Genomic DNA, 22,528 nt, shown 5'->3' with positions numbered 1-22,528 from the left:
TTACGGCAGTTTCGGTTTCAGAAGGCGATGCACACAAGCGTTTGGTGCAGGCTTGCCACACATTATCACTATTTCAGTCAAACGAAAAAGGATGTAGCAGGGTTGGCCTCTTGGCACAGTTTGGCGCAACTGGCGCAGCAATCACACCACTGTATGTACCACCGAGTGTAGAATTTATATTATAAACTAGTCGCGAGCAGCGAGTCAAACCTGATGGTGACTGCAGATTGTACAGCACGGGCAGACATCCAGCTCCCGGGCATTTATTCCTACCACCTGCCCAGGCGGAAGTTGTACTCGTACAGCTTGGCATCCTCCAGGCAGAAATGTTCGTACACCTGGCAGATGCGTCCCACTTCTTCCACCGTCAGCTGCACCACCCTGGTCTGTGGATCAATCTCGACCAGCTTGACCAGGTCCTTCGCAAGGTCCAAATGGCGGCTGGGGAACAGGTTCCTGCGAGCGGACAAGGACCCTCATGTTGACTGCGCTCTCTACACTCTGCGGAACATTGGCACATGTGCGCAACAACTTTCATCCCATCTGCAGCACGTAAAGGCAACGACAAAGCCAAACGCTGCCCACTGGCCACGAAATCAACCTATGGTCTTGCTACTTCTGCTCTATCATCATCATTGCAGTGAGAAAGAAACATGGCCGCCTCAGAAGCTCCCCACGCTCGCGTGCAGGGAGCCATACACTTTGGCGTTTATTCTGCCGCATGGAAGAAAGCAATCTTATTGGGAAATGATGCTGCACAGTTCGATGCCTCACTGCAACACTCATTCGGCTCAAGATTGAATCATTACCATACTGCAACCAAAATGTCCACTTGTGTGGACACTTTGTTGTCATCTGCTATCAACACACATTGAAAAGCATGAATTCAGATGATGAAAGCCTGACTCCACGTAAGCTGCACTTCCCCTTTTTTCTTGTACGAATTTCTCTATGGTTAACCCATTGAGGACTATTTTTTATTCTGTTTTCATAAGACATATTGCAATACTTTATTTAAAATTGGTAATTTGCGTGACAAACAACGGATTCATTTGGCCTCCAGGTGCTGTTTGTTGCTCACTATTAATTTCAGATCTGTTTATTGAGGACTGTTTCACTGTGTGGTACTGTTTGTACTGTGTGGTACTGTGGTATTTTATAACTGATTGATAATTGCACAGCTGACATTGTCATCCTCACAGAAACGTACGGCTAAGTGCTAATGTGCATGACAGTGAAATATTTCCTCCTCACATAAACTATACTATTTATTGTCGTGATCAACACTCGCAAAACGAAGGTGGCATTCTGGTTGCAATAAAAAATAATGTATCACCCTACTGCAGTGGTTCTCAAATGGGGGTCCGCGGACACTTTCGGGTCCGCGAAGGCATTCTAGGGGTCCGCAAAGCCCTGCCTCATAAGTCAAGCCCGGCAATAAAAGTTGAATTTTTGAGGTCGAGAAGAAATGTTTCAGTTTTCGGGCGAGTTTTCTCGTGTGTATTTCAATAACAGAGGTCTCGTTCACACTAGCCCTTAGTTATATCAATTCATTAAATCATTATTATATTTAACCTACGTAGAATACCGCGCATCCGCCCCATTCCACATTAAGCGCCCATTACCGAATTGGTAAAATCTGAGAAAATACGCACACTACATTTATATGCAAAATGGATGACCAAACAAACGCCCATCTCCCATTTTTTTTTTTTTTAATTATTTCCAGAGTTTGAGTGGGCGCTTGCCCGGTGTTTTACGGTATACCTTTCCCCTCTCCTTATTACGAACGGGGTCCTCCATGATCTCTGCCGATCCACGGGGGGTCCGCGAAACATCTATGGCTGAGAACCACTGCACTACTGCATCAGTCGTAACAGTTCAATCGAATTAATATGGGTTTGCATCAGATCCCCTACTTCCCAAGTAATCATTGGAGTTGGCTACAGGACAGCAGCGAAATTTTTGCTGGTCATCTACAAGATGCCCATGACGAACTCGGAAGCACACATCATAAAGCATCCTTCTTACTGTTTGGAGACTTCAACTGGACCTCCCTCACTTTTGCAGGAAAAACTGCCGCAAATGAATCTAAAAGGTTCCTTGATTTAACGCTTGACTTCACCCTCGCTCAGGTCATTAACACACCAACTAGACTCCGCAACACACTCAATCTCCTGTTTTCAACCACCCCTGAGCATATTCAAAATGTCACTGATTTGTCGGGATTATGTGATAACCAAATCTTAAACATGACACTGTCACTTCCCATCAACAGAAAAATTCCCACGCCAGTGATGTGATTGGTTTAAGCCATTTTGGAGCACCTTTCGAAGCAGCCAAAACAGCGTTTCGGGGCAGCAAAAGTGGCTTTTGGAGCCAGATATTTTCAGAAAAATAAAAATATTTATTTTAAGTGCTGCACAAACCAAACGCAGGGCACTTTGTGTTGTATTGTGTTCTGACGTGACGTGTTCTGACAGAACTCACTGCTTGTGTTTTTACTGCTCAGACATCCCATAAGTGTACAGTGCTGTAGCCGTTGCCGAGCAATTTTGAAAAACCACTTGCCACCATTTTACTGGCTCCCGACGTGCCAGATTTTTGTCAAAAGTAAGCAAACGTAAAACAATGAATTGCAAGCATCCCGGCTGGTGCCTCTGTCGTGCAATCATATTCGCATGCACGTGAGGGCAACTTTGGCAAGCTTGCAGTTGCGCGTGCTTCGTCGCACGAGCGGAGACAACGGCTTTTCGATCAAAACCGAAACCATGCCACTCTGCACCGTAGTCAACTGACTCCCAAAACTGTATGTGAAATGTAGCTGTCGAGCATATGACAAAAAACAGTCCAGCGGCGCGTGCTTGCCAGGCCGGCAACCAAGGTACAAGCTAAACACACACAAAAAAAGAACCTGAGGGCATCGATGTAAGACATTGCGAGCCTGGGTCAAAACGTTCTTGGAGTGCTTTGTGCAATGACTGAACTCGAGACAAAAAAGCGCGCTGTGCGGGCTCAGCGTGCAAACAGTGCCTTCTTTGCTTTAGCTCACTTTTCTTCACCAAGTTTCTTTCGAGGCATATTTTTCACGTACAGGGGTCGAACTTGAAAGGAAGTCCACCGAGAGAAACCTAGGTAGTCAATACTTTGACATAACAGTCTTTGAGTTAAAGAGGGATTTTTGTAGCAACGTACGATTTAAACAAGAACAGGAATGTTGATGAACATGCGGCGGCACTTAGTTGCATTTTAGGAAGCGCCACATCTGCAGCGACGTGGGGACATCAATGCTCGACATCGCGCCACCACGGTGACTGGAAGGCAGAGACCAAATATAGTTTTCCCATGACCGTTGCTTTCATGAGCGAGAGCTTCAGCTAACAAAGTAACTCCCGCCGCGGAAAAACATGGTTTCATTTCACAGCATGACGGCGTGGCTGGTGCTCGGCACGCTAGCGTCGGAGCGTTCGTACACACCCGCGTCTATTGTTGAAAATATCTAAAAAAACACACAATACGAGACCCATTAGACGACGACAGCACGAAACGGCGGGGAAACCATGCAAGACCGGATGGATAATTGGTGCAGGGCACTTTGTGTTGGGCGGCCGCTAGTGCCACCTAGCTCACGCATGCTCAATTACAGTACTCAGTTTAGTTTCGGTTTTGAAAGGAGACCAAAATTGGTGCTTTGGCACAGGCTTGGCGCATATTACCCATATTTTGGCAAAATGTAGCAGGATGTAGCAAGTTTAGCCACTTGGCACAGTTTGGCACAATGGGCTCTGCAATCACATCACTGCCACGCAAAATTTATCAAAGATTACAAAAAAGGAGACTTTGCATCTATTAATACTGAACCTCACGCCTATTACAAAGACTTCAGAGAACACTTTACTTCCAGAACTGTTGAAGAAAAGTGGAACCTATTTCGACATAAGCTGACTGATCTCACTGATGCCTCTATTCCAACCATCTGCCTTAAATCCAGGAGAAATCATCGCCGGTTAAATAAGACCTTCCAAAGCTATAAGTAAGAAAAAGAAACACCTCTATAGCAAAGCAAAACGTACTGGCCTCATCCAAGATTGGAAAGCACACAGAGAATTCTCAAAAGAATATTCCAAAAACATTAAACATGCTAGAAGAAAATTTTTATCTGATGACACACCATCAATTTTTCGCAAGAATCCAACTCAATTTCGGCAGCTTCTATCACCAAAGTTTTATTTTCGATCAGTGCAATTAACCGACAGCAAAATGACCTAACACAAATTGGCGCTCAGTGCGATAAATGGCTTATGCCTCTTAACCACGAGAAAAGCAAACTGATATCATTCACGCGGAAAAATTCTACTATAATTTATCCATACTCTGTAAGCGGGATTATAATCGGCACTGCATCATCAAATAGGTACCGCTGTGTTCATTTGGTTCCTTCACTTTCACGAATTCAGCATATCGTCATTGTTACAGCTTGTTACAGCTAAAGCATCACGCACCCCTGGATACTTAAAACGCCACCGGAAAACAGCCGCCACTCACCTGAGAAAACTGGCCTACATAACATTGGTCCGCCAAAAACTAGGCTCTGCATCGTCCTCTGACATCCTTCACAAACCTACCTCACCGGTAACCCTGAAGTAATCCACAACCGGGCAGCTCAATTTATTACATAAACATATTCTTACGACGCGAGTGTAATACATCTCAAAACAAACCCTAGAGCTGTGGTGGCTAGAGAGTTGGGTGTGTCGAGCGGCGGCTGGCGCGCAGCACCAAAAGGGAAATCTGTCGCCAGGAGGCGCCTCGGAAGGCCTGTATGCTATCCGACCACGGTGTTCTGGCTGCGCTGGGGCCGAAATGCGCTGCGTGCGGACCTTTTCCCGGCCACTTGTCGGCTATGTTTTTTTTACAAAATTAATTGGCGTAGCATAATGAGAGTCTGATAAACCTGGATTTGATAGTCGACCCGATTTTCGAAGCGTCGACGAAGGTAAATGCGCACTTGAAGTCATTCTCTTTTCACCGCAACGCTCTCGGGGTAATATAAAAAAATGGGGCAATCTTTTTTTTTTTTTTAATTTCTCTCGTGTACTATGCTTTCGAAGTACGCGAAACGTCCACCAAGGTATCAGCAGCCGTGACGAAATTTCACGTTTCACGCCGCTGTGTCACGTCTATCAAATGAATCAACGCTGAACGGCGCAGGCACTTTAACATTATATAATGTCTGTGGACATGGATACTTGTTGTGCAATTTCCCTGTGATTCAAAAGCAGACGTGGCTGGCGTGAAACAACGCGAAAATTTGTCATGACGCAAAGCAAACAATGCATTTTTGGCACTTTACATTTTTGTTCAACGTGGAAAACTAGCAATGAAATACAAAATCGATTTTAAAAGAGGGTGAGCGAAGTAACATATTATACATCATAGGGTGCATACTTTCCGGCGTTTATTTATAACAAAAATCAGCAGATGTTTATCACCGTTTGTTTATTTCACCAATACCAGTGCCTTTCGGTGAATTCTCTCATGCAGACACCAAAAAAGGGGATCATCGAGGGGGCGGGGGAGGGGGGGGATTGCGAATGTAAACTACCACAGAAGACGAAAAACAGCCCAAATTTTATTTACATCTTTTACACAACCTCTTTCACACTTGATTATTGTAGTATATGCATACATTCCTAGGCTCGTGTCTGACACTGACGCTCGCTCCTTCCTGTTGGTGACGCGAAAGGCCAGCTTCATAAAGTCGTGTTCAAAAGTGCATGCAACCAGCTTAAAGGGACAATGAAGACGATTTTATTTTTTTTTTTTAAATGGTGTTTTAATGCTTCTTGGGAACATAGCATGACGCCCTATTTTTTGTAGACATTTGAAACGCGTATTTATGTGCCAACGAAAGAAGTAAAAAAACCGAAACTGAACCATCTCCAGTCTCGTTTCTGAGGCTCCGAAAACGGAGGTGACGTAGGGAGTGACGTCAAGTGTGAATAGTCGGTATCGCTAGTATTTAGGAGATCAAGACTCTGGTTACCGCGGTGGGTTATAGCAGCGCGGTGGCGCGGTCGTTGCGCCGACTCTGTCAACATGGACGAATGCCGCTCTCGCGAGCGAGTTCGAGCTTCCGTTCAGTGACCGAACACCAACGGAACGAGAATACGTGTGTGGCGGCCTCTGCCATCACCCTACGGAGACCGCCCAGCCGGCAACGAGCGGCCCGCATGCCGAAGGACGGACGCGGGGGAGATGCCGAAGGGAAAGCGGCAGCTAGTGCCACTAAATAAGCTACGCTTCAGAGTAACGACACTTGGCCATATTGTGGCTTAAAATCATGGTTGCCAGTTATCTGAAGCTTTATCTGAAATCACAGGAAACGCTTTTCCGTCCTCCACAAATGTTTAAACAGTCCCCGACAGAGAAAAGCAATATTAAATGAGCTTCCTAACACCGAATCGAATGCTGAGGAAGTCGCACTTTTGAATCATGACGATCTGCAGTTCCGTCTGCTCTGCACAAGCCCCAATATGGCGGCGCCCACAACAATGTCGGGGAACGGAGTGCCGGTACTCTAAGCGCAGCTCATTTAGTGGCTCTAGCGGCAGCGATTCCGCCGTTCCGGGATCCGGTTCCTCCGCGGACTTCCTCTTTTCGTCGTCAAAGAACACGAACAGCAACCCACACGTGAAAACTAGCGTCGCCCGAACGAATACTGGTCTTCAGTCGACCGTTAGAACAGCCATCTACAGCTACCATTTTGCAAAATCTTTCGAGTACCGTGTTCTTTTTTTAATTTTATTTTGTTGGCCCATAGTTGCTCGTTGCCAGTTTCGCGTCCAGCGTAGCAAAGAAAAAAACAATGATGCTGCTTTATTTACGGTTTAGTAATCATTTCCGATCCGATTTATACCTTTGATGGTTATTCAAGCGGAAATTAGAACAGTATTTCCAAAAATCGCGAACCAAAACGTGACCGAGGGCACGTCTCTCGTTTCGACCAATCGCTGACGCATCTCTTGTGACGTCGTGCTCCTTGGCCCCGCATCGGTCACGTGAATGCCGCTTCTGCTGGCTTCTCCCGCAACTCTCGGGGCGTCGCCCCAGTCGATCCCGGTACAATTATTACCGCGACTGTTTAATTGATTTGCGCGGCACACAAGCGCCGGTTTCGGCTGAAATTTGGGCAAAGTGGCCTGAGACGTGCCTGGAACCCAGTTCAATCGCCAAAAAGATCTCCGAAATTGCCTTCATTGTCCCTTTAAAGGGATGCTGGACTGAAATTCGGATTTCAGAAAATAAGAAAAAATACTTCAAGTAAGTACAAAGTAAATGAGACGTGATGTACTTTAAGTAGATTTGTATTAAATACACTGGAAACAATGTACTTGAAGTAAAGTACAAGTACAATGTACCTTCAAGGTAAAGTACAAGTATTTTAACAGGATCTTTCATGATGCCCTTTCATTCCCCTGTACGGTGATTTTTTTTTAATTGGTATGTATTGCCCAGGGGTAATCAAGAGTGCATGACGTCAAAAACAGCGGCGAATATTTGATAGAGTCAAGTGGCCACAGAGTAGTTATTTTCAGGCATGGAGCCAAATTCAGAAGTCCCTTTTCTGAATTTACACCCCTTGCACTGGATTGTTGCACCCAAGGGGGTTAAATGTAATAGGATGGAGCATGACGTCAGCCCCATAGCTCTCATAGAAAAATGTCCTCTCCTTAATTTAAAAAAATAATAAGTGTGCAAGCGAGCTGACGATAATTAATCAGAATGTGACACCTGAGATTGGGGTGAGAAAAATTAAGGAACTTGTCTTTTACTTCGACTTGAAAATTTAGTTTTTTCGCACCATAGTCTCAGGTGCTACATTATGATTATTTTTCTCTTCTAATATTTTAAACCTCCTCGCTTGCGCTGACCGACCAAGAAGTAGCGAGAGTTCAAAAACCTACGGGAAAGCCGCTCCCAGTACAAATGGGGCGATGCGTCGTCTGCTCACGTTTCTGGTGAGAGTAGAATAGCCCTCCCGGTATTTCTTCGGAGTTGACAAGACATCACTTTGTGATAAAAATTTAACAAAACCAAATTTGGGGAATGTACTTTGAAGTTAAAAATTGTACTTTCCTCGGAAAGGAGCAGAAACAATCCTTTAAGTAAAGCACAAGTACATATTCAAAGAATGTACTTCAAGTGAAGTACAAGTTTCCTAAATATAATATAAGTAGTACCTCAAGTACAATGTACTTAAGTATATTCTACTTTAAGTACAATGTACTTAAAGTACTTTCCAACACTGGCCACAGACGTGTTCAGCAGGACGCTACGAGCCCCAAAACATCATTTATACAGTGATATCTCGAACGGATCGAGCGATACTTTAGAGCAGTGGTCGGCAACCAGCGGGCCCGCGAGGCAGTATCGTGCGGCCCTTAGCCTCCCTGCACCTCCCCACCAACGCGGTCAGCTAAAAAAAAAAATACAGTGTAGACCGCATATAACGTATGTCGCGGGAGTCGCGAAAATCCGCACTATAAGCGGTACCGCGTTATAACCAAAACATCAATTTTTCAGGCCAAAATACATGCCATGAGACAACCTACCTTTGTAAAAGAATTTATTTTATGTTAGATAAAAAATAAAGCTTAGTTTGAGGAAAGTCTTTATTTCACCAGACTAGTACACATCTCTCTCAAGTGTGTCACACATTTTGAAAGAAATAAGCGGCTTTTGCCTGGCGCAGCCTTTTAACTGCGTCGCAGGTTGCGGACGGACGTTGCGAGCGTTCAGGATCGCTAACCCTAATCACTTTTCTCCGGAGATGAAAAAGCGTGACAATTCGCATCCTTCATACGGTACGCGCCAGTAATACCTTGAACTTGAGCACAGGCATGAAATGCTCCAAATAAGAAATCCGGGCGATGTTCGAAAACACAAATGCTTAGAAAGCACCACTTTAGCCGAAGTAAACAAACACGACGACACGGGCGTTTCTGCCGTCTTGAGAGCGCCGCCACATCGCCGCACGAGTAGGTGGATCTTCCCTTCTAGTACGTGCTGGGTTATCATAGCGACACACAACGAAAATTCACTGTCAAGGATAGCGTTTTTTACGCGGAACGATGAGATGAACGCCACAACCGACGCCATGTTTGCGGACAGAAGCCGCCGGCCCGCGATTGGCATGCAACGCGCGCGAACACTTCTCGACCTGCGATTGGTCTGTCGTTTCGGTTGTTTGTTTCTTACGCAGCGGAGGGACGCACGCACATGAACGACACGTGCGCGCGTCCTTCCGTCGCTATGGCAAATGAAGCCTCTCTCTTCGCTTCTCCGAGCAACCTCCTTGCCCCGCGAGTGCCGTTTGCGCAACACCTCGGCTCGCGCCGTTATCTAGTGTCGCACAGGGAAGCGTGCTCGCTGCTCCGGTCGTCGGCGCGGTCGGCGGGCTGTGCCAGAAACCGCACTATAACCGGTATTTCCCTTCGCGCGCCTGCATTTTAAGCGGTATGTAATTACATGGAGTTCTATGGGAGGCGAACCGGTGGTTTAAAAAAACCGCGTTATACCCGGTCCTGCACTATAAGCGGTTACGTTGTAAGTGGTCTATACTGTATTAAATAAATAAAGTTGACCTTCTTTTTTCCCCTCCCCCCAGCAATCTCAGAGAGGCCGTGGAGGCTCATCTTTTCCCTTTCCGCCGGATGTAAACCATGCCCCGAGGGCATTCCCCAATCTCCCGACCCAGTGACCCTGTTGGCAAGGGCTCTTCTCAACCCCATTCAAGGGACGGTGACCTGCTCTGTGGTACACCGTGCTCTGCGGTTAGCGGGGCTCGCGACACAAAGCGCAAAGACCAATGTCGCCGTCCGAAAAGTCGTCAAAGCTGGATGAGACATCGGGGAGCCCCTAATTGGAAAGCACCAAGGCTGGCGGGGTCGAAAAGCTATTACCTCTCAAAGGGGATCTTTCCCGCCATCCCTATGCAGGGGAAGAGAGGACATCTCCATCATAGTATATGCAGACCGCAGGCGCCAGCTTTTACTTTTTCTCTCTGTGTGCTCAGAGTTGCCGCGTCGTCCGCGGTTTCCTGACACTTTGCTTTACTTTGTCATTTTTTTCTGGAATTTCACGGACAAAGGTTGTGCTGCGATTCGATGGGTAACCGGCCGTAACAAAAACAGAGCCACGTGCTTGTCCTTAGCCAAGCATGTGGCTTGGCGGAGCTGAGCTACAGTGGGAACACAGGGGGGAGAGGGGGGCGGGTGCAGGTATTGTTCAGTACGCACGCACGGGGGGGCTCTGCATATTGCCCCCAGCACCCCCAGGGAAATGTCAGCGGGCGCTCAAGCCCCCATTGCCGCTCCACCCCCGGTTCCGGGGTCCCTGTCTTTGTGATTATCACTTGCAAAACTCGTTCCGATTGGATACTTGCTACACGACCAATCAGAACAAAGCCCCTGAGGGCAAAAGGGTGCGCACTTTGCTTGGACTCAATAGAACAGTCACTCCTTTGCGTCCGTCCGGGCAGTCCGGTCGTCTCAAGGGCCCTATTGACAACTTGAAAAGTAAGTTTCAACATTACCTGTTACTCACATAAATGTGTTTTCTAGAATTCGCCTTTAAAACAGGTTATCTTCTTTCTTTTTTTTTTTCTTCAGACTGTTCGTCTGCAACATGTCACCGTCTAAATGCGGCAAGAAGGGGAATCGACACCAGTTATGAAGTGACGGAGGAGCTAGCTGCTCTAGAAAGCCTGAAGGGCACAACAACAGGAGATATTTTTAACAAGCTATGCGAGTGTCTGGAAATGCTGCAGCTAAAATGGGAAAACCTCAAAAGCGTAACGACTGATGGCGCAAGAAATATGATTGGCTGTAAAGCGGGTGTCGTCGGACGCATCAACTCAGAAATGACACGCCTGGGCGTTGTTGCTCCTATTCATCTTCATTGTATTATCCACCAGCAATCACTGTGTTCCAAAGTGATGCGCTTGGAGTCCGTGATGAAGGTGGTCGTACCTACTGTCAATTTTATTCGCAGTCGCGAATTGAACCATCGTCGATTTCAAGAGTTCTTGTCGGAAACAGAGGCTGAGTATGGGGATGTTCTGTACCACACAGAAGTTCGATGGCTCAGCAGAGGAAGAGTTTTGCGACGTTTTTTTTAGCTTCGTGAGATCGCAGTGTTTCTTCGTGGGAAAGGGAAACCTCTCAAAGAGCTTGCTGATCATGATTGGGTGCGTTGTCGACACTCCTGGCTGACGTTTCTCAGCACCTGAATGACCTGAATGTAAAATTACAAGGGAAGGGGAAACTCGCGTCCACGATGCTCGCAGACGTGAGAGCTTTCGAGATGAAGCTCAGTCTCTTCCAAAACCAAGCTAGAGAGTCTAATTTTTATCATTTTCCTTGCTGCAAGATTTTTGCAGGCGAGACAGCAACGTCACTTCCCACGGAAAGACTCGGCGAAATCTTGCGCGAATTGAGAAGAGAGTTTGAAGTTAGGTTTGCGGACTTCACGAAGCATTCGAGCGACATTTGTTTATTTCGAAATTCATTTAATGCAGATCTTAGCCAGGTGCGAGAGTGTTACCAGATAGAGCTGGCCGATCTGCAAACAGATAATGATTTGAAGAGCGAATTTGAAGCAAACGACCTTGTTACATTTTATGCTGGCCTTGCGGATTCTACGCTCATGAATTTTAAAGGGTCCCTGAAAAGAAAAAAAAAGTTTTTTTAAAAACAGTCTGGTTGGGACACGCGTGTCAAAAAATTAATTTTACGCGAAAAAAAATATTTTTTAGAGCAATATTGACCGCGCCAGACGCTATTTAGTCGGCAGTCACCTCCTTTCCACCTTTTTCTCTCTCGGCATCTCGGGCGCGTGGAGGAGACGTACACCCCGCCCAGGGGGGGGAAGGTGCCGCCACTTCCAATGCACCCTCCTCAGAATTTACGGCGCTCCGTGGGGGCCGCCATGTTAAAATTTCAGACCAGTGTTGCTGCATCTGTAGGAGCTGACAGAGAAAGTCTGGCCACGGCGCAACACCGATGTACGCTGTAGTGCCACTAAATAAGCTACGCTTCAGAGTAACGACACTTGGCCATATTGTGGCTTAAAATCATGGCTGCCAGTTATCTGGAGCTCTATCTGAAATCACAGGAAGCACTTTTCTGTCCTCCACAAATGTTTAAACAGTGCGCGACAGAGGAAATCAATATTACAAGAGCTTCCGAACACCGAATATAATGCTGAGGAAGTCGCACTTCTGAATCAAGACGATGGGCAGTTGCGTCTGCTCTGCACAAGCCCCAAAATGGCGGCGCCCACAACAATGTCGGGGAACGGAGTGCCGATACTCTAAGCGCAGCTCATTTAGTGGCTCTAGTACGCTGGAAGCTAGAGCCGGTTTGCTTTCGTTGTTTTTGTTTGGTCAGAGAAAATCTAGCAACAACGCACGTTCAAGTTTCAACATGGCGCGGTGTTGATGTCGCTGGCCTGTAATAAGGCGGAGCCTCCTGAGGGGGCGGTTCACCGAATGATACTTTAGCGAATAGTTGGGCGCCGCGAAGCGGCGTTTACGTGTGGGCCAATACACACACACATGTGGGTTCACATTTTTTGTAATGAGCCGCCTCAGGCTGTCGCCGCGAAGCGGCGTAAAGCGCAGCGCGGCGGATGGGTTAACGCGCGCCCCCGTTATTGCCCCGGAGGCTCCGCCTTATTACAGGCCAGCGACATCAATACCAGGTTCACGACAGCGCTCCGTTGACTTCGGCAATCTTGTTCTGTTTGGTGCATAGAGATAGGTTTGGTGCAACACGGCGATGCGACAGAGAGTTGAAACGTTCGTGGTGTGTCGTGCGGTGCTTGGAGGTAGAATCCCCTACTAACACGAAGCGCAAATTGGTTATTGTGGCGTTGAAATTCAACGGGTTCAGTTCCGTCGTCGTCAGCTGATACGGTCCAACTGGTCCGGGAGGACGCAGCGAGCGCTTTTAAAAGTAAATCTTCCTTCGTTCCGTTTCAAAATGTGGAAGATTCTCGACGCATACCGTGAGTAAAACGCTGCGGGCGTTTTCAACAAAATTACGTCGTTTTAATTGAACAATGGACTACGGATTCTTGACCTAGACCTGCCGTTTTTATGCTTCGTGTTGTTGGCGTTTGCACAGCGACGCACACCGCCCGAGTAGATGATTCGGTCCTGCAAACGACCGGTCATACAGAATTTCAGAGAAACATAAGTCACCACTGATATTTTCTTGTAAATCTCGTGTGAATTTGTTGCGCCTCTTCGTAGTGGATCGGCTTGGCTACTTTCCCGGCTTGGCGGCGCCCCGCACGAGAGCCATTGCTACTTCCTGGCCGTGTTCCAAAATTTACTCGATCTTACCCCAGGGTTAGAGTTTTGTACCCTTGGCGTTCTAAAACCTACCCGCGTACAGCGTTTTTCAATCTGTGCTGTCACGTGATACGATCCGCCGGAATAACTCGGATCCATTTGGAGATTTGGAACACAGCCCCTGTGTCTGCCGGTCGCACGACGTACGCGTCGTATCGTGCACGATGGACCCCGACCTGAAGCGTCGGTTGCTTCAACCCTTCAACGCTGCCAGGAACTGGGCTTTCGCCCGTACGAGGACCTTGCCTCGCCAGCCGGAAGGCGTCCGCTCCGATTGCCGCGAGACAACCGCTCGCGAGGAGGCACCTACTTCGCCGCGGAAGGCGGCGAAGCGGGTGCCTCGACGAGTTCGTCTGAGCCGCACGACCTTTCAAGCCGCCGCGAGGACAAGCAGTGGTGACTCATTTTTTTATTAAACGTTGAGTGCGGTGCCGCGTGCCTTCACTAAACTCTTTACGGGAACCGACATCTAAAAAAAAAATTGGCACTGGCGCGCGCCAGAAAACATACAAAAGATGGGGTAAACGGGGCACACGAATCACGCAAAGAAAACCAGGAAAACAAAAACCTGTCACACCGCGCCACTTCTAAGTACTTACGATGACTAACTAACACAAGCAACAAGCCCTCTTCAGAAGGTTTTCACATATAAACGCGATAAAACTATAAAACCACCCGAGGTACGCGAGACGCGTTACAACGACGGCGACCATGACAGAAAACAAAATGGCAAAGCGTTTGTTTGTTGTTTTGTTGTAGTATCCGAACGGAAGTTACGATTTTGTAAAACGTTTGTAAGCAATTGCGACATTCATTCGATGGATTCTTTCTTAAACCTAAAAATATGTCATTCAAAAGGCGATCTCAAGAGATCACGAAGATTTTATAACCAACATCTAAGCTGTCACTCATTCTATTGGCCAATGAGAAGCCGATTTGAATGACCATGGTTACCAATGAGAAGCCGAGCTGAATGACCTGGAATTTGCGCGCAAAATTTCAAATAAATCTCTCGCCGTCAATATTGCTCTAAAAAATTTCTTTTTCGCGTAAAATTCATTTTTCGACACGCGTGTCCCAACCAGACTGTTTAGAAAAAAACTTTTTTTTCTTTTCAGGGGCCCTTTAAGAAACCCGCAGCCACCATGATAACAGTGTTCGGAAGAACATATGTCTGCGAGCGGACTTTTTCAAAAATGAAGTGCATAAAATCCAACTTGCGCTCACGAATGACTGACGAGAACCTTCTCAATGTTTTGCGACTCGCAGTCAGTAGCTTGAATGTGGATGTCTGTAGTTTGGCGAGCACAGTTCAACACCAGAGGTCTCACTGAATGGAGTCTCTAGGTTTTTGTGGAAATGTTGCATCTCATGTCGTATGGCGTGAAATGAAGAAACTGTTCATTTTAAATTTATATACGTCAATGTAAGTTCGTGCAAGTGCTTTTTTTATTTGTAATTTTTTACTTTAGCCCCCCCCCCCCCCCCCCGGCCTGCTGCTTGCCGTCCGGCCCATTCTGCTCTGGCTTCGCGGCGACTCGGCCCGCTGCGCCAAAAGATTGCCGACCACTGCTTTAAAACGCTGACTATGAAAAGTTAAATGTGGTTGTTGTCGATGCATTTTTATATTAGTAATGCGTTTGTACTACATTTCATTACATTTTTGTTTAGCTTCTTGCACAGTAAAATGTACTAACACCTGCCAGAACCTCCAAGAGGAGGTTAGCGGTATTTATAAATAGATAAGTTTCTCCGCTTGATTTAGCGGGCAAATTACGACATCACATCACGCAACACCGTGACGTCACACGACACCATAATGGTTTCCCCGCTAAATTTGGCGGAGAAATCAATGTCTCACGAGTACACTCTCGCGATGTTGGGTCACTCGACACCTAGACATACGCGACACCCTATTTACCACTAAACTTAGCAAGGAAATGGAAGTCACGTGGCACTGTGATGACGTGCAGTGAGATGAGCAAGAAAGGCTCGCGGAGGGTTCTCATACGTAAAAACTCCTCGTGACAAGAGAGAGGGGGGACTGACTTGAGGCCGTTGCTGAGGTACTTCTGGCGCCCGTTGAAGAGGCAGTTGCAGACCTTCTCAACCAGGTCGAAGGGCTGCTGGATGACCGGTTCCACCAGGGGCACCAGCCGCACCACGCCCACGTCCACGTCCGGCTTGGGGAAGAATGAACCACCTGCACGCACCACCCTGCCCACTCTGACACCAAAACGGGGCTCGGCAGCAAGTTACCGCGTGCCCGTGATTCTCCCGCTCGCTCCACAGTAAAGGTTTCGTGCCCCGACATGCGTAAAGCTGCCTGCATCCACCATTGCTCCGTCTGAGTTCTCACGGGATTCAACCCGCAAAACTGTGTAGAGCTCACATTTAAATCCAACATTCGGTATTTTTTTTCTCAGAGACAATGTCACGGGATGATCACGTTAATTACATTATATCCAAATTGTCCAGCACTGTTGGCTTGACATATTGTAATAAACACATATTTCCACTTAAGGTAAAGTTGCTAATATATAAATCATTATTTTATTCCCATATAAACTATGGTCATCTAGTACGGGGCACAACTACTTTCACTAACTGTAAAAAAATATTCATTTTGCAAAAAAAGATACGAAGAAGTATTTGCAAAGTTCCACTGCAATATCGAATGGATTCACTTTTTACTCAACTGGGTGTAATTAAAATTTTTGATTTGTACAGATACCGCCTTTGCCCAAAATATATAATTGAAAAAAACATGCACGTACATCATCTTGAATATTTAGCGAATCTAACACAAAAAGTACACTCGTACCAAACGCACATTCTGCAACCCTGGCAAGTGCCTCTTTTTAGAACAAATTATGGCCATTATACCCTAGCATACACACTACCGACCATCCTTAACCACCTTCATATGCACAACATAGAACTTGACACGCTATTGGTGGGTACCTCGCGGGACATGACACTCTCTGGGCAAATCAGCCACGATTGGACAGTGCTTTTGTGTGTATTTTCTAAATATTTTTTGTAAAGGGGAATATGCTTGTGTTTTGTATATTGTACAATTAATTCATGTAGACTATTTTTTTCTGGTTTTTCCTCGAATGATGTGGGGCAGTGGTATTTTTTGTCTACTCTTAAATATTGTATGCCAGAATTTTTTTTGTTATAGTGCCTTGGACAATGCATGCAAGTGACGTTTTGCTATAGTGTCTGCTTATTTTCTTTAGTTTCATATATCTCATTGCCAACTGTTCAATCTCTTTTTTGTTTAGTGTTCTCAGGGTATTTCTTTTTTTTTTTTCATGCATGCTGCTTGTAGCTGCTGAAGTTATGGGGGCTTAGGACCAGTCAAGCTGTATAAACAGCTTTTTTCCAAAGCCCCCACCAACACTGTACCTTTGTTGTTGGAAATAAACCTATTATTATTATTGCTCTAAGCAAAAGCGGCAACGACGGTGATTCACTGCCAAGTTTTTTGTATATCTGCACCGAAATCTGCTTCTACAAAGTGCTTGCGCGCTCGACGATCCCGATATTAGTACGGGACGACAATCTCCGGTGTCGGCCATTAATAACAGCAACGTAAAAAGTATTTTTCGCTCCTCATTTCATCGAACAGCTCTTCGCTCGCTGGAAGGTTCAGTACGACTATGGTGAATCGGATGAGTGCGGGCTTTTTTGCCAGCGCACAAAGGGGATCTATGTTTTCAATTTTCACCCCTAGCAGGAAAGAAGTTAGTTAGTGAACGTCTTCTACAGCACGGTGCTCGGGTAAGCTGGCACTCATTCGAAGCCACGACCTCGCCAAGGGCCAGACCGTGCCTCTGCCTACTCGTCACACGCTTTTAATCTGCTACCATTAATGTATTAGTAATAAGAACATAGGTGGTTGAGCACGTCGGCGTACCGCAGCTCGGAGAAAGTGGAACAAAAGCTCGCTCCACAGGGTTCAGCCGCCTCTTCCTGCCCATTTCGATGGGGTTGCACTACCGTTAAAGACCTTGAGCTAGCAGTGTTACGGCAGAGCCAGCAGACGCAGGTCCCGACTGACCGGAGAGGGTGAGCTGGTGCTGGACGCTGCAGTACGCCTGGCACATGACGGACAGGCGGCAGCGCTGGACGTGCATGACGGGGGCCACGATGCGCTCGGCCACCTCCTTCTGGAAGGTGAGGGTGAGGGGCACCCGCCCGTGCAGGAAGGGGCCTTTCCGCTGGGACGCCATGCGCAGCCACCGCACCAGCAGCGGGGTGGACACGCTGAAGGGCAGGTTGCCCACCACATGAACGGGGGGCGGGGGGCCCTCCCACGGCACACCCAGCTCTCTGCGGGCAAGAACAAATGCTTTCTTCTGTTCCTTCGTTTGCTTCTGCAGCTAATAATCTGATTTCTTTGATCACTTTTCCTGAAAGTCAATAAACGAATCCCAATGTAAATTAATCCGCTTCATCAGAGAGAAATCCATCCTATAACATTGGTTTAGACAGAAGAGCTCCAACCAAAAAGCAAAAAAAAGTTCAGCCCGACGTTTCAAAACTTGCTCGGTTTCAAAACTGAGCAGGTTTTAAAACGTCGGGCTGAACCGTTTTTTGGTTGGAGCTATTCCGTCTAAACCTAATCTTTCCCCAACCAGAACGATATCTGTCGAAAATGTTCTCATTCACATATCATCTGTACTTCCTCGAATCTGACCTAATTGAAACCGTTTTAACATATAAATGCCTTAGTGCAAGACTAACGTCCGACATCTCATAGAATAACCATATTGAAGCCCTACATGCTGACTCATAACCGTAACCTGCGTAATGCTCCTCCACTTGTCTACAAAATGGTATACGACACATTCATCAAACCAAAATGAGAATATGCGGCTTCCATCTGGAGTCCCCATCAGGTCTACCTCATCAACCACCTGGGCCCGTTTTCTCGAACGCGAACCGTGGGTTAAAGTTAACTATTGTCCCTAGAAGAGGGAATTCCAGGTCACGTGACTGGGAGAGCAGGGGCGCCGAGGGAGGAGCAGTACCTACAAGCAAAATGGCCGCGACGTTGCTTAATGAGGGCTAATAGTTCTGCTTGGTTCTGCTGAACATTCATTTTGATCCGGCTGTTATATTAAGGACGCACCATCAATCTATTAACATGTCAAGCAAAGTGGTAGTTCATAGGGACTACTAAACTAACCGACGGCAGCATTCTGCGAACGCATCACTCTTCAGTAGTTCGGGATCTAAGACATATGAGGGTACATAAGCCTTGCAAGTGTTTTTATGGTGAGTAAAAAAATGTTTTGCGAACGAGTGTTGGTATATATTTATACTAACATGTTTAATTTGTTACACTATGCAAGACAACTCGTGAGCAGCGATTACTTTGCGAAGAAAGGGGGTTATCCTCGATAAAGTCTCCGTTCCGGGTGAACAGCTGGGACATTGTACTGTTTTTTTGTTTGCAGTGCACCGACAGTATGCTAACAGCATCGAGCTTTCTACATATCCCCGGTGGCCAGCGATTCAATGGTGAAGAGAAGCTTAGCTTCTCGTCACCGGTGGATCGGTTGGGCAAAAGGAAAAGGGGGCAAACAGTTGAGATCAGCAGGAATCGCAGAAACGTGCGCCGCAAGGAACAAAAACGAGACTACAGCACCTGCGTTGCCAGACTGGAAGGCACACGAGAAAGTTAAGCATTGTTTAAGGCGAAACATATTGAAGGAAATGTTTCTTGCATTTTCGAATATTTGTCGGCAAACTCTAGCATAGTAGCTAAAATTTCTTCGTACCATCTGAAGCAAATAAATTGGTCTTCAAGTACAACATTACTATATTTTGACTTAAAATACCATACTAGATCGATAACAACCAGCAGAAAAAGAGGATAAACAAAATGACTGGCTTGTTTCACCGATAGATGGCGCATCTTACTGCCCAATCAAAAATAATTATTGTAGTTCTATATCCAGCCGTTTATTACAGTAACTAGGTACTTTTTCCTTCCTAGGCACCGTGGTTTACCAAAACGGGTTTACCATTGCTTCGAAAAAACCGGCCCTGGAGGCAGTACAAAATTAATGAGCTTGACCTGGATGTATTAACTAGCCCATGTTTTTTTTCTATTTCTTTTTTGTTTGTCTCGATTTGTATAACATGTACGAGGTGTGATCAAAAGTTCCGGGGCTGAATTTATAACTTAATAATAGAGGGCAGCACAATGATGTGCACACAGCAGTCGGAGAAGGGACCTTCGTGCCTCGTTATATCAAAGGGCGTCACTTTGTGAACGTTTGGAGCTGCGCTGCACGAGCTTATTTGACCATATGCACGAGCATAATGGCGATCTTTCCATAGACTGCAAACCAAAGCGGGAGCGAACATCAATTTTACGTCAAACTCGGCAAACCCAAAGCAGAAACCTCTTAAATGATTCAAAAAGGTTATGTAAAAAAGCAGTGAGGTGTGCAAAGTATTTTTGAGTGGCACTCGCACCTCAAGAACGGCAAAACGTCACTGAAGTCAAGGAAAGGTGGGATAAGGTTGCCCTACCGCTCTTGGTCTTCCAGCGACGCTCTGCCGTTCCAGAATCGCAAGTGCCACTTGAAACACTTCATAAAATTCACTGGTTTTTAACACAGGCCAGCTGAATAATTTCAAAGACCTCTGTTTTATATTCGCCAAGTTTAACGCATAATTGATGTCCGCTTTCGCTTCGGTTTGCTGTCTATGGTGAAATCGCCAGTGTGGTTGTGCATGCGGTCAAACAAGCTTGCGTAGCGCAGCTGCAAGTGTTCACAAAGCGACACTTTTTGGTATAATGGGACACAGTGGTCACTTTTCTCAACCCCTGCACGCGCATCACTGTGCTGCCCTCTTTGTCTATGCTACAGAATCAGTCCCGGAACTTTTTGATCACACCTCGTATTTAACCCCCCCCCCCCCCCCCCCTTCATTAATGTAGGTAATGCCCTAACTGGGCCCTTAAGGCCAAAATAAATGAAATTAATATATTTTCTTTTATTTCTTTGTGTTTCAAAGCTGTGCCACTACCTTTAAGGCTTTCAGTCCAGAGTCGTGGTATCGCTGAAATAAATAAAAATAAATAAAAGAAAGCGCACCATTTAGTTAATCGGGCTACGGTGCTGGATTTTCTTTGTCGTTTAAGGGGTGCTATTCGGGTAGAGATTTGCGCGGCATCAGTGATCGGCAGAACCTGCAGGGCTCCCTTCACGACTGAGCATTTGCGAGAACGGTGGGGAGGCCCATACGTATTTCAGTGTTATCAGACGCACATAATAGCGGTCACGCTCTCCAGATCACGGCTCAGTGTGCACCCAAGAGAGTAGAAAAATGGAGGCATACATGAAACGGCGATATGCATTTATGACAGCAGCGCTGTTAAGGCTTGTCCAGACAGGACACTTCAGAAATCGTGAGGCAACACAACACCATCGTGTCATGCGGCACTCCGCTTTCGTCCATTTTTTTTTTTTTTCTAAGTGGGAATGCTTTTTTTTTTTGTCAAAGTTTGCTTGTTTTCTTCACACAGGCCTTGACCATAAGCAAAGCCCCCAAAACATTTTTTATATTTGTGATAACTGAACGACATGTTCACAGTTTATAGTGCTTGATCTCCTTTTCATAAATCCAATGTTCTAGGTACAATGCACATGCAAAAAAAAAAAATTATTGCATGGATGAAGGGCATGTTAACACACGTAAAAGAGCATAATAAAATAGTCTAATTCAACCTTTTTGAAGCACCGAGTGCAAGAAACAACAAAAAAATCTGCAAAAAAAACTTTTTTTTAAATAAATCAAAATTACAAAAACAATTTTTAAAGGACTAACAAAATTTTTTGTACTTTTTATAACTATAAAAAAACATACCATCTAATTTAACCTGGATAGTTGCATTCTATGGATCCTCAAGCCCATGAATGCCAAATTTGGTTGTCATAGGACAATATGAAGAAGCAAAAAAGATTCTTGTGCACTAACTGTAAAGATGCTTTAAAATTGCAAAATTAAAAAAAATGTCTGATTATTACAATAGATATGAAAGCGGTACACGCTCCTTCGTGGCGGGAAAAAAAAATGTTAAAATTATCTTTTCTAAGAAATTGAAGCTACAAAATATTGCAAAGGAGAGGAGATGGCTAGGCCTACTTTTCGAAACAGTTGTAATGGCAGGCTATGTGACAATTTGAGGAACCGCGCACACGATCACGGCCATCTTTCTGGGTCGCTGGGAGGTTTCCAAATGCAAATCTGGCCGATTTCGCGACCATATTTAGTCTTTACGCTTTTATACATAAAATATGAAAATTTAAGGATAATAAATTGTACTAAAACCTGAAATGAGAATTTTTGCAAAATTTCGACCTCATCTAAGCTTTCTCATGAGAATGGGAAGAAATGTTGCTGTGGGCCGCTGGGACACTTTATTTAAAGAAACCAGAAAAAAGTACTCCCTGTTTTCTCTGATACAATCAGAGGAGTCAGAACTAGTTGAGAGGTTAGAGAGTGACAGTAGAGGGAGGGAGGAAAGGAGGGGGGGGGGGTGCAATGTAATTTTTCTCTCTCCTCCGTATTGTTTACATTAAAGGAATACTTCAACGAAATTCGAATTACACCCGTCATGTTCAGAAATAGGCTGAATATGATCCAAACTATCTGTAAAAGACAATTGCACGTTTCTATTTTGAGCCTGATGGCTGTATTTTTTGTTATTAACGGCTCATTCTTTTCAGCGCCCCGAGAGAAGCCAGCGGAGAGCACGTCACATCCGGTGCAATCGTGACATAGTCTGTCTCGAGATGAGCAAAACTGCGGTGAGGCTAACGTCGTCAGGATGCCCTAGCTCTTCCAGCCACCGAACCAGACGAAGCACGCCAGCGATCGGGCCACCGCAACTAACTGCAAAGCTGCTTTTGTGTGAATTTTGAGTGATAAGTTAATCTTCTGTAATCTTGTAGAGGGAGAACAGCAATGTCTGGGTCACACAAAAGACAGTGTCGTTGAGCGGGGAGTTCCTCCCTTCCTTCTTCTCTTGTGCTGGCCGTAGAGCTGTTGGGATCACGTCAGGTTCAAAGCATGTTG

General features: G+C 45.9%; 1 protein-coding gene across 1 annotated transcript in view; it reads right to left on the bottom strand.

Annotated features, from left to right (window-relative positions):
- Positions 1-221: 221 nt before the first annotated feature.
- Positions 222-22,528, bottom strand: part of LOC121836183 (mitochondrial dimethyladenosine transferase 1-like) — a 29,498-nt gene continuing 7,191 nt past the window's right edge. The window contains exons 3-5 of the mRNA XM_042291005.1: positions 17,490-17,761; positions 15,470-15,623; positions 222-456 (exon numbers count right to left, since the gene is read on the bottom strand). Of these exons, the coding sequence (XP_042146939.1) occupies positions 270-456; positions 15,470-15,623; positions 17,490-17,761 (613 nt within the window). The 3' untranslated portion in view covers positions 222-269. The remainder of the gene's footprint in view (positions 457-15,469; positions 15,624-17,489; positions 17,762-22,528) is intronic.

Source organism: Ixodes scapularis, unplaced genomic scaffold, assembly GCF_016920785.2.
Source record: "Ixodes scapularis isolate PalLabHiFi unplaced genomic scaffold, ASM1692078v2 PGA_scaffold1__304_contigs__length_218370807, whole genome shotgun sequence".
NCBI classification, from domain to species: Eukaryota; Metazoa; Arthropoda; class Arachnida; order Ixodida; family Ixodidae; genus Ixodes; species Ixodes scapularis.
The sequence above is the reverse complement of the archived record's forward strand: the minus strand, read 5'-3'. Positions and strand labels throughout refer to the sequence as shown.